The following is a 12685-nucleotide window of genomic DNA, read 5'->3' on the forward strand; positions in this document are numbered from 1 at the left end:
AAAATGCTTTCACTGCACACCTGGACGACCCAGGGGCTGTTGGAGAAGGCCATGATGTCCCTCTCCTCCCAGAAGAAGGCCGAGTCCGAGCGCTTTATCATCTCAAATTTGCTGAGCTGCTTCATGGCGTAAACCTTCTGAGAGGCCTTGTGACGGACCTGCAGGAGAGGAGGGCGAGGTCGAGAGAGGAGATGTTTGCATGTAAACAATGATAACGCCACAGAGTGATGAAAGAACGCAGCGACTACGACACTGTAAGAATGTCACGATGACCAAGATAATGCGAGAGGAAGCGGCAGGAAGAGAGGGGAGAGGCCATAATAATAGGCACACACCCATAGAAAGACAAGCTTACACAAGATTGGAATACAAACAGCCCCCACTCCACTCCGCCTCTAACACACACACACACACACACACACACACACCCAGCACCCCCACACCAGACTTCACACACACAACCAATCTCTCCTCACCCACACACCGGGCCTGTCCAAACACGTTTCTATAACAAGGCACTCGGCAGAGCCAGACCCAAGCTACTATCAACACAACACCCAGACATTTGAGAAGATTTTTAAACAATTAATGCTCGCCACAATCATAATTTCAGTCAACAGAGTTTGGCGTGCTGTAATCGAAGATGGCAGTTATGTTTTAAAGGATGGCAAGAAATCACAAACCTGACTTATGGCTTGTATTTTTGGAAATTCACAGATTGTTGCTCCCTCTAGTGGCTCACATCACACTTCTGTACTTTAATGCAATCTGTGCACTTTAGGCCACAATTTACTAAACCCTTTAATGTGTGCAAAAACTTTTGGAGTATATAAAACCAATGAGACACCCCCTGATTGGTCAAGAAGATTGCCTTGGCCAATCAGGGGTCTTCATGCCGACTCTGAACACTGAAGAGATTTTAATGCCCACTAATGGTTTTAGTAATCTGGGCCTTTATGCGCTGCTTGATTGTCACAGATGTAGCAGTTTGCACCCTCCTCTCTTCTCTGTGAACAACCCCTCCTCCCTCCTTATTTTGTGCCAAACTGCGCTGCTGCATCATTTAAAATGGCAGAAGTCCAGAGAACAGCCAAAACTGGAGGCGGTGTGTGCCACTTTTGTCACGACACACTCATCTAAGAAATACAATGCCAGTCTCTTTTTACGTTTACATAATTCTCTGAAAACCCATCTTTGGTAATTTTAGATGCGAGGCTCTGTTTTTCTACTTTCTGTCGAGGCCATTGGCTGAAATTTACTTTGACGTCAAAGTCAATGATGTCACTGACTTGCAAAATGCTTGCGTAATTAAATGATCAAAAAAACTTTTTGTTATTGTGTTATGTCACTGAGTGTGACAGATACAGAAAATAGTTCTTCTTTACAATTTCACCTTTAAAAGTTACATATCTATGAGTTTTTATTGATGACAGAACTGTTAGTGGAGACAGCACTGACATTTTTGAGCTAGATTATGCAATGAGATGTTGTTATATTAGGCTATATAATTAATTATGTACCGTCATGTATGTATTAAATATGATCAAGAAATGTGTAAATGCACACATACAAAAACAACTAAAGATAATGGAAACCAGGGCTTTCAAATTATTATTTTCATTTAGTAATCTCATCGATTAAACATTTGGTCTATTAATGTCAAAAATAATGAAAAATGTTCATCTGAAGTTAGCAAAACCCAAATGAGTCTTAAAATTGCTTCTTTAGTCTGACAAAAAAAACCAACAACAAAGCATTAATTTTATGACATGAACAGAGAACACTTCAAATCTGTTGGAGGGAGGAAACATCTCACCAGCTGAACTTCTCCATAAGCTCCTCTCCCGATCAGCTTCACTTTATCAAAGTCTTGCAGCTTCATCTGCAGATCTCGCAGCTGACCCACGGCCTTTTCATCTGCAGGACGGACAGAACACACAGCCCCAGGGGTCATGTGGGTTACCACGGCAACACAAAGGTCAAACTTTTAAGTATGTGGTTGAAAGCAGAGGGGTCATTTGCTAACAGCTTGGTGAGAGCGAGGTCAGGCACAGTCGTTCTAGGCTGAAGGTGTTACAGAAGACATGAAACCCTTCCACCAGGCAGCCACGGGGGCACACAGACTGAAAATTACAACAGCCTACAGTAAATTACGTTTTGGCAACACACAGTATTTTTCACAAGAAAAACACAGATTGGGCAAAGGATTGGTATCTGCCCATGATGCAGCTTAAATTTTACTCGCAGATTGGTCTCTGGTGGTTATTTAAAGCCTTGCATGTGGCTCCAGTCAAGCAAAGATAAGAGTACACGAGGTTTCATGAAAGCAACAACTGATTGGCTGCTACAGTAGCAAAACAGGCATTTGTATGTAAGCTTTTGCAATATTACAGCTGGAAAATAAAAAGCACCAAGGCCAATCGAGGTTAATTTGAATAACAGCATTCTCACTGTTTTTCTTGGTATGGAGCCGCTTTTCCATATAGCTCTTATCTGTTTCTTAGCCTTGTCGAGAAACCACAGCTACAGCTGTATAGCGTGTACTCTCCTCCCTCCACAACGTGTAGATGAGGGATGACGCCTGATTTTGGCTGAAAGTCTCTTAAAGTCATGCTTCTACTTGCCGAATCCATTCAGAGCCAGGGAAATGTCTAGACAGGACTCGTGTGTTTATAGTGTTTAAGTGTAACAGCAGTTTCACCAACGCTCCTCATCTTGTTTCTTTCAATATTTAACCTCAGTATCAGCGGCACCGAAAGTGAAGCAAAGCATGAAACTCTTGTGCTCGTCCATTCTGCAGATAAACGATCAAACACCGATCTTACATCGATTCAGGAAGGCGTCTATGTTCTTGTTTTTCCGCAGGGCAGGGTAGTCCAAATCAAGAGCCAGTGCATTAATGGAATCCTGAAAGACAGAGATGGAAAATGATTTTTACTGACACACTTTCTGGAAAATATGTCAACACACGGATGAATATGCAATGATTCTTGGAAAAAAAAAAACTTAACTTTGGGATTTCCCCCAATGTGGTACAAGTTAACTTTTTTTTTTTTTAACAACTCCAGCGGAGCCATTACATGAGAAAAATAAATATTATCTAACATTGTTCCTATGACTTGGGTTTGGCCGGCTTCTTCTATATCCAATTGAGAAACCCGAAAATATCATGTTAACTTTGCCCGGGGCAGGGGAAACTCTGAATTTATGGTGGTAATAGCAACAAGCAAAAGTGAACTAATGTCATGAATTAATATCATACATCATGGCACAAAATATGAATACATAAGACAATCATAATTTGCCTTTTCTGGTTTTCTAGGCTGCATTACAGGAACTGGATTAAATTTTCATAACTCATTAGACTGTGCTAGGTGTTGAGTCTACCTGTTTGGTTATCACATCCATATTAACTAATGAGCACGCATATCTAGTGTGTAAATATGTTATGAAAGCACAAATGGTCATCTTGACAAATTGCTACCGATGTACTCTGTCAAAGATACTGTGATATTTCCTTTTGTCTGTAACGCCCAGCGCTGCATAAGATTAACTTTTCATTATTTGATAATAGGATGTGTTTATTGCTTTCAGTAGTACGTTTTTTCTCTCCTCCGTTGATGTTGTCATTGTCTTTTTATCCATGCCACCAGCTCTAGATCCATCGATGTCATGGACTGCGTGACTGACTAACTCCACCTTGTTGAAAAATGTGCAATATCCGACTCTGACCATTTGAAAACCAAAAGCAAAGAAAAGTATTTTAAGAAGGAAACGGTGGATTTAACTCCCACAAGGCCTCCGCTGGATTTTTTGGATCAGTTTATCTCTGAGCTTGAAAATGCATTAAAATGGCAGACTCACCCACAAGTTAAGATATGAATGAACTGTTTGTGTCGCTGCATCGCTGACTTATGAAGCTTTTTTTTGTTTTTGTTTTGGGGCTTGGTTGAGTGATGTTAACTTAGCTACACACAACATATGATGCTTACCTGAACGACAAATGTAAAATGTGCAAATTAGTCCCATAAAAGTGGTAGGTTTACTATGATGATGTTATTCTAGACTGAGGGAACAAGTCTAGGCCTTCATCAGCTTGAAATGTGTGTGTGCGTTTGCCTCCTTACACCCTAGGTGCTGCCCCATATAGTCAGCATCAGCCTGGCTATGTGCATGTGTGTGTGTGTGTGTGTGTGTGTGTGTGTTAGGGAGCTGGAGGTGGGGATTTACCCCAGAACAGATCAAAGCGGTAGGACTGGCTTGGCTATTTTCAGAGCTCTCCCGTGACAATGACAGTGGAATAACTTGTATAAACCAACAACACTCATGAACCTTGGTGCTGTGCTGTGGTCATTTGCATTTTTGAATATGCAAATTACTACATTTTGCAGCACAGCTTGCCCTAGGTTCACCCAGTCTCAGTTAATTTGTATTTAGTACAACTGTATTTCGTGCCAACTTGAATTAGAAGTTTTGAATGCATGAATGAACAAATGAAAGAAGGAAGAAAGGAACGAGAGAAGGTAGGAGGGAATTTTTTTGTGAACTGGCAGCCCATTAGTGTTGAATAACAGTGTGCTCCTAAATGAAACAGAGTGGACAGGGAAAACAGGTCTGCTAGCACACAGGGAATGACAGAGGGACAATGAAGCTCTGATGGAAAGACATGGCATGTCACCAGACAACAAAAACTCGCCACATAGCGACACCGCAGCCCCTGACCCGACCCTGTTCACACCCTGCAACACGCCGTACATCAGCTCGACCCCTGGCTTCCACATCAGTCAAGCACAAAACAAGACCTCTGCACCAAAGCTGGTCACAGGAGGGTGGAGGCAACATCAAACTAAAAACTGGGGCCTTAGCGGTGTCATCGGTGCTTAAAGCAGCGGTGTCGGGTTTCCCACCGGACCAAAATGTCACCGTGCATGAGCCCGGGCAGGTGGGATGGGTGGTGGTTCGCCAAAAACTAGGGGTCAAGTGGAGTCATCCGGGCCGGGGAGGGGGAGCTAGAAATGGCAGTGTGTATCAGTGTGTTTGTCTGGGGCCATGTGAGTGGGTGGGCTGAGGCATGTGGAACAATTCTGCACCTTTAAATAGCAGTGGTTAAGAGAACCCCCCCCCCACCCCTCACACACACACACACACACCCCAACCCCATGCCTCACCCCTCATCCCACTGCAGACGGGTGGAAAGACCTGAGAGGCTATTGTGGGACAAACAGCTTATGGGGCTGGATTCAGACCGAGCACTCTAGGATCTGGGGTCCTTTTACATGCTATCTGAGTAAGTGTGTGTGTGTGTGTGTGTGTGTGTGTGTGTGCGTGCTGTAACCGCATTGGTAATTATAATAAAGGGTAAACAATGTTTCCACAGTCTGTGTGACATGTTGAACTCTATAATATTTGAATCTTATGTAAATCTTTACCCAAGTTGGAAGATTCAAATATGGCATGTGTGCAACTGAGAGAGAGACAGACAGAGAGAAAGAAAGAAAGAAAGAAAGAAAGAAAGTGTGTGTGCGCATGTGTGTGCGTGTGTGTGTGTGTGGGGGAAGGTGTGAACTCATCTGGATACATCTTCCTTTGAACAATATCACCACATCTGAAGCCATTTTGCCATTTACTGGATTGATTTTACAAAGAAGGTAAAAATTAACCCATAATTAGTCTGGGTAACAAATCAATGAATCAATGAATATTTGAACCATTTTGGTCACAAAACACCATACTGTCATTTAGAAAATTCTAGGGGAAAAGTGGCACTGTTTCAATGAATATTATTTAAATCCTCATAATTAAGGATTTAAACGATATACTTGTTTACAGACTTCCTACCTCTATTTTTCGAAATGCTGGAAAATTATGCTATGCTGTGTATATACAGAGTTTTGGAAATGAACTTTTTTAATTCATTACATATAGAGATGCCTTTTTCATCTCAGCGTATTTGATACAGACTCTGTCTCATTTTTGACACCAGTTTTAGTTTGCCATCCTCCCGTCGTACAGAATTAGAAATCAGATCCGTAAGCGAACCACCTGCTGATTAATGAGGCCCAGTCTGTCCGAGTGACACCGACAGGATGAAAATCTATCCTCTCCCTATAGCTCCCTAAAGCTGTTATGGGCATACACTGATTCTGTTTACGGGCCTCTGGGATTTATGTGTTTGTACTGAAACAGTTACCTGTGTCCTTTGTACTGGGTTTTAATGGATGGCTGTGAAACAAATTTCCCTTGGTGGCCAAAAAATACTGAAATCTATCAGGATATATTTTGTTAACTGGTAATCAGCTGGTAATGGTATTCACAGATTAATTTTCACAGTTAAGCACATAGTACATTCAATTAATAAATTTTTGAGGCTAAGTTAGAATAAGAACACCTAGTTATGGAGTATTTTTACCATGTTTTTCAGCCCTTGGGGTCAGCACACTGATTCTGGCAAAGTTTTGGGTAGGATTAACAGACAGGTGAAAATAATGCTGGGCTGAGCCTAAGAGGAAGATGAAGATGGATGTGAACTCTTAACTTCTTAGGCTTACACACACTAGAGTTGTTTTAAAATCCCAACTAGCTTTCAAAAACCATTGCATCATAGACACACACACCAACAGATTTTTACAGTTTTTCTTTTTTTTTTTGTTTTCAACTCATAACTCATCACTTTGTTCACACTAGACAACTAGGCAAGAGTGAACTTAATGATATTCTGCTGACACTTGATAAATCACTGATTTAAGAAGCTCGACTTTCGCAGGAACTCAGCGAATGAAACAAACACACAGACGCACAAGCACAAAGTGAGGATATTTGCAATGAGAGCTGGGGGTGATCAAGCTTCATCAGAAAAGAGGAAATGACAGTTTTCCTTTTTCCTTTGTAGTTTCCTTGCAACTTACACTGGTTGTGGGACAGGCCTTGCATTTTTGGGTCAAAGGCCTTAATGAAATAAACCTTACTATGAAATAAAGAGTAATAACTAAGTATCAGCTAAAATAAATTTGAACACATCTGTCTGACTTCACTATGAACTCATTGGCTGCTGGTGATGCGTGATTCCTGCACACAGCTCCTTCTCTTGTTCAGGTTGTAAATATCCAACGTGCTTGATATGATCAGCTGAGCTCAGTCCGCGAGTCGATCGTCGTGGTGTTTAAAAATGACTCTGCAGACACGTCACCTCCTTCAGCCTCCCTCTCAGAGCCCCGAGGTGCAACACGGTGTGTCTTAGGTCCTTTTTTTGTGCCAGCAGCCATCACACTGTGCAGTGCTTCCTGCCAGAAGCCACCAGCCTCAGGCAAGCAGCAGTGCGATGAAGCAGAGTTCCTGCACTGCGCATACAAACTGCACTCGAGTATTTTTCACATTCCTACGCTCTGAACTAATTTACACACTTTTGACCTGTACATATTTCTATACATTCTTTGTAAAGGCGTGTCTATGCATCTTCTTGGCCCCATCGGCAGGTGAGACCTTCGGATCAGGTGGTACAGGTGCTGCTACTCATGCGACTCTGTCCATTCATGTGTATGTCTGTCCGTTCAACACGTAATGTCACTTAATCACATATTTCAATCTCTCAACTGATTTCACAACTTAAAAATTCTCTGGTATTTTCTTTTTATTCACTATATTTTTTTTTGCTGTATGCTGTTCCGCTCATACTGACTGAGCTGAACCAGATCATCACTATTCAGATCCACCATTGCATGTAATTTAAAACACTAACATAAAAAATCTCACATTGGAGAATCTAACCTTGCACCACCCAATGGAGAATCAGGCGCAAAACCCACACTTGTTTCATTTATGCTTCCTCCAGCCATCATTATATGTCCTAATATTGATGATGATATTTAGAGGAGACTGTAGGGCCAGGCGGCATGTCAGCATTATATTGATATTGTGATATAAGACTAGATGTTATCTGACACTTTGAATACTGGAATATTGTGATATGGCATAAGTGTTGTCTTTTCCTGGGTTTAACGCTGCATTAGAGGCTGCAGTCCTCTGAACTTAAGCTGTTCTGTTATTTGCCTCTTTCTGCCTGGTCATCATATTCGCATCATTATTTTGTGAAAGAACCAATGGTCAGCACTACAATATCATCACAATATCGATACCCCAAGGCATTTGCTCAAAAATACTGTGATATTTGTTTTTGTCCATAAGATCAAGCCCTAAGAGACACATGGTTGCTTTTCTGTACACAATCAAAACAACATCAAAAGACGAATAGTAGCAAGAAAAACCCTAAGAAACACATTTTGTTCTTGAAACATCCAGATAAATGACCAATTGTTTTACACACTAACAATAAGAAAACAAATGGATGTACACTTGTAAACTCATCATGTACAGAATCTCCATATTTTATGTCCTTTTAACTGTTTTTAATGCACGCACTTTTCTTTTCTCTCTTATTTTGCTATGTTTTCCTATCTGCTCATTTGTAAAGCACTCGCAACTGCAAATGTGTATCAACTGTGCGACATAAATAAACTTGCTCGCTTGTTTGGTTCCATAGAAAATACAATTACATGTGCATCAATACCCATCTGTATTCATAAAAAAAACAAGACAAAATCAATGGCTCATTTAAGCCCCGAGGATACTCCGTGTGTAAGTGCTGTATCCAGCTGGCCTCTGTTTGGACAGGTTCCCTCTGCCTGTCTCCTCCCCTCCACAGCGGCCTGACAGCCTCAACACCCATGGACCGTAGCCTGCAAACTCCACGGCCAGCAGAATTAAAGCGCCTTGCTGCAGGAAACTTCTCATCCCTACTTCTGATGCCACTCCTGTGCTCAGAGATCCTGATTCTTCTTTCTTCTTTCTTTTTTTTTTTTTTTTTTTTGAAGTGAAGATGCAAAAACGTCTCCCTTTGATCATGGCGTTACAATTCAGTTCAAACGAGGGAAAATACCTGGGGAAAGAGAGCTTAAGAAATGGAGATCTGTCTTTACAAGTCTGTCTCAAATTACTTGATCGCTTAGTAGCGAGAGTGGGAGGGTTAAGAAACTCTCAGCCCACACTGGAGTGACTAGACAGAATACGACAGTGTCTTCTGACAACACTTTTAAGCAACTGAGAAACAGAGTGTATTTCTACCTTTCTCATGAGCCTCACACACACACATGGAACCCTTTTTCCCCTCTGGGATCCATTAAGTATTTCTGATTCTGACTGTGCATTTAAAATTTGTTGGTCATAATTCTGGTCTTAGAAATGGACACACGGGTGGTTTGCCTGTCTTTCAAACTCTTCTTCAAAGAGACAAGTTCTTTTCAAACTTATGAGGCAAGCTTCTTTACAGGCCACATGGATGGCTTGCCCTTGGCAAAATGATGAAACTTTTACCGCAACTTTTCACCGCAGTTTAATTCACTGGAAATTCTTTGAATTAAAAAAAAAAAATGTGTAATTGATCATTTTAACGTATTTAAATTTCACCACAATAAATGTATTTTTCAGGGATGACGTGAAACATCTAATCATTTAATACTTTAATAAGACAGAGCAAAATGTCTTTTCACATAAGAGTCCCCTGTGGCGAAATAACTATAAATGGGAGTTTGCAGCGTTAATGAAGTCAAACTGACAGTCTGGGACATGAAAAAGTTTGAAAACCAAAGGCCTTGATAGTACACTGCAAATGAGTGTTATGCAAAATAACTACAAGAATGGTTTTATGTAGGAAAAACAAAATGAAAAAGAATTTAAGACAGCTTATCCACTTAAAAACCCTTTGTCAACTATAACCTTGATGTCAGATTAATAATCTACTAAGTGACTAAGCAAGGCAAAGGCGTAGTGATCTCTGACACATACATGTGTGCGAGCCTTACACCAAAATCCTTTGTTCTCCAGGTAAAAAAAAACACTTCAAAAACATCTTTGTACAAAAAAATACATGTGGACAAACAGGAAATGGCGCTGTGAGGTCACGGCGGGTTATCTCCAAAGTCAATTCCAGGAAGTGACTTCAGCTTCCTGTGTGGTTGTTCCCTGCATTAGGCAGCATGGTGGTCATTGTTATGCCCACGACAGAGCAACACACAAAGCGAACTCCATTAAAAGCGGACCTGGTGACTGGCGAGGTTTGGGTGGAGAGCCGATATGGGCTGATCTTGATCCGTATCAGTTCTGTTGTCTGGTGAGCTCAGTAAACTCAGGGATGCTCGGAGGAACACATCACTCTACAATTCTTAGAGGGGTGAGCTTTACCCCGGCCTATTTGAGGCACGTCTATGGGCCTTCCTTTGCTTGTGACTCACCACCACCCAGAATAGACACAGTTCCCTCCAGCAGGTAATACTGCTAGAACAGAGAGTTGTTTCATGCCGAAAGCAAGTACATATGAAAACCAATCTCCAATAACTGTCTCATCCTCCCATCCAATCGAGTTCATGACATCAGTTGTGATTCCTGAGCACGGCTGGCTGGGGAGTGAGACTTCTCCAAATGCCACTACAGGATCTGTCCTGAGCAGCTATCACAGTCGGCAGTGCTTGATTTATCTCTACTGAGGAACCTAGAGCAGTGACCAGATTTTCCCCGGGCCAATCAGAATATTTGAAGACATTTCCTCAAGTTTGCTGAGCCAAAGCATGACTGAGCACACTGCTGCCTGAGTGAGCCCATCTAGAAAAGCATGTTTATCCAGTCTAGACATTTTCCCCTGTTTCCTTTCCTCAGGTATTATCGGATTGTGCTGTGAGCGTCGTGTATGAGGAAACTGTGGGAGTGCAGGTTTTAGGTCAGTAGCGTGCTGAGATCTGTCAAGGCACAGGCCTGTACGGCAAAGTCACTCCGTATCAGCTCATATCAGCTTAAAAAATGTGCCATATTTGTTGTCAGAGGCTGGAGCTGAGGCTTTGCAGCGGCTGGGGATTTATAATAGCCGGCTGGGGCATTCTTAGGACAGGTCAGAGAGGGGTCATACTCATCAGAGGCTGAGCCAACAAACCTAAAAGGTAGTGATCACAAGCTGTGATGGAGTGGTTGTAAAAAGGTGGGTTATCTATTACCTCCAGGCAGGGGTCATAATAAGGCAAACAGCGGTCAAGTAAACAAAAGTTAAATCAGTTTAAACCTTACTGTGATGGATATTCTACATTTCAAGAATGGTGTAGACTAAAAGACTGATGAAAAGGAAGTGGATAACAGAGTTTAGGTGGAGTTTCCCTTCTTTTACATCCCTGATCACAAGGAAAAGAAATGGCAACATAGTTTTTTTTTTTCTTCTTCTCTTGCTTTTCTTTTCATTTTCTTGTTTGTGTCTGTTTTTTTTTTACAACTGTCTCAAGTACCTTTTCAGGTGATCTGGCTTCACCCAAGTCACACCTATGTATCTTATCAGCTCCCAGTCTGAGTTATGCCTGCCTGCTCATTCACACAGTGTCGGTGCAAACTCACCAGCAGGGTTTCCAAGTTTACAGCCGACTGCGGGTCCCTCATTATGGACTCCAGCTTTTTCAGCCGGCTCTCCAGTCTCTTCTCCGCTCCAAACATGACAGCAGTGTAGGATATCCAGTGAGGTTAAAAAAAAATGAGACGCACAAAAACTACAACACTAAACACCTGTGTTTTGTTTGTCCGGGGACAAACACGGGCGGCGGGCGCACCGCGCTACGAAACCTGGATGAACAGCACCATGCCAGCTCCTCAGTAAACTCCACGGCTTGTGGCGACCGGACTGCCAGGTTAATTATCGAACCGCTGACGAAGCCGTGGGTCACTCTGCTACTTTTAATTAATATTTCACACGAGGCGGAACCCGCGCGGACGTGTCGGGGCGGAGTGAAGGCGCGCGGCTCCTCCAGGTGCGCCCTCCGGTCTCCAGGTAAGCTCAGCTCAGTCCAACCCGACCGCAACGTGCCCAACCTGTAGCCGCACAGGGCCGTCAAGTGCACCGGAATACAACAAGCCACCTTCCGCCTTGACCTTCAAAATAAAACACTGATGTCTCTTTTACGGAAATTACTAATGCTGTTAAAATCTAACCCATGCTGATGAACACCTGTTGCGTGTTTTTTTGTACAGAGTAAGCCTGCTAAAGTTGAAATGAAGAATATTTTAAAGGAATTACCATATACCGTTACGTTACTGTATTGCTTTTTTGACTAATACAAATTAGCAAAGTTGCAACTAAGAATGTTATCTGAGGAAGTATCATACTGTAATAAAATATGATCTAGAATTTCTGCATACGTATTTTAAAATAATATAATATTTGAATGATTTTATTGTATTTTATTTTACTTTATTTTATTCTAATCTATTTTGTTAACATTTTAATCCGTTTGAAATCCTAATTTCTGTTTCTAATTTGATTTTATACAAGTCATTTTATATAATTGTCACATTTTGGATCTTTATTTTTATGTGAAGCAATTTGGAAATACTGTTTCAGAAAGGTGCTATAGAAATGAAATCATTGCTATTATTATTATTAGCCATCATTACTCGTTGTTACCATAGTGAGAATTAGTACCACATAAAGAAATGCATCGCAACATAATAAACTATTTTTGGGTTAATTTTAAATCTATAACTACTGTGTTCGCGACTACTTTGGTACTTTTATTTTGAAGGCAAAATCGCATAAGATCCGGTTTTAGTCTGGTCATCTCCAGCTGATTTGACGCAGTTGTAAGCCAGAAGTGTTTGTTGCTAG

At 41.6% G+C, this 12685-nt stretch overlaps 1 protein-coding gene across 2 annotated transcripts in view; it reads right to left on the minus strand.

Moving 5' to 3' along the window:
* Nucleotides 1–11899, minus strand: part of LOC115356170 (rho-associated protein kinase 2-like) — a 46214-nt gene extending 34315 nt beyond the window's left edge. For both annotated transcript variants that reach the window (XM_030047231.1, XM_030047230.1), the window contains exons 1-4: nt 11425–11899; nt 2826–2907; nt 1817–1917; nt 21–158 (exon numbers count right to left, since the gene is read on the minus strand). In XM_030047231.1, the coding sequence (XP_029903091.1) occupies nt 21–158; nt 1817–1917; nt 2826–2907; nt 11425–11520 (417 nt within the window). In that variant the 5' untranslated portion in view covers nt 11521–11899. The remainder of the gene's footprint in view (nt 1–20; nt 159–1816; nt 1918–2825; nt 2908–11424) is intronic.
* Between the last annotated feature and the right edge of the window lie 786 nt (nt 11900–12685).

The sequence above is a fragment of the Myripristis murdjan genome, chromosome 24 (assembly GCF_902150065.1).
Source record: "Myripristis murdjan chromosome 24, fMyrMur1.1, whole genome shotgun sequence".
Taxonomy (NCBI): domain Eukaryota; kingdom Metazoa; phylum Chordata; class Actinopteri; order Holocentriformes; family Holocentridae; genus Myripristis; species Myripristis murdjan.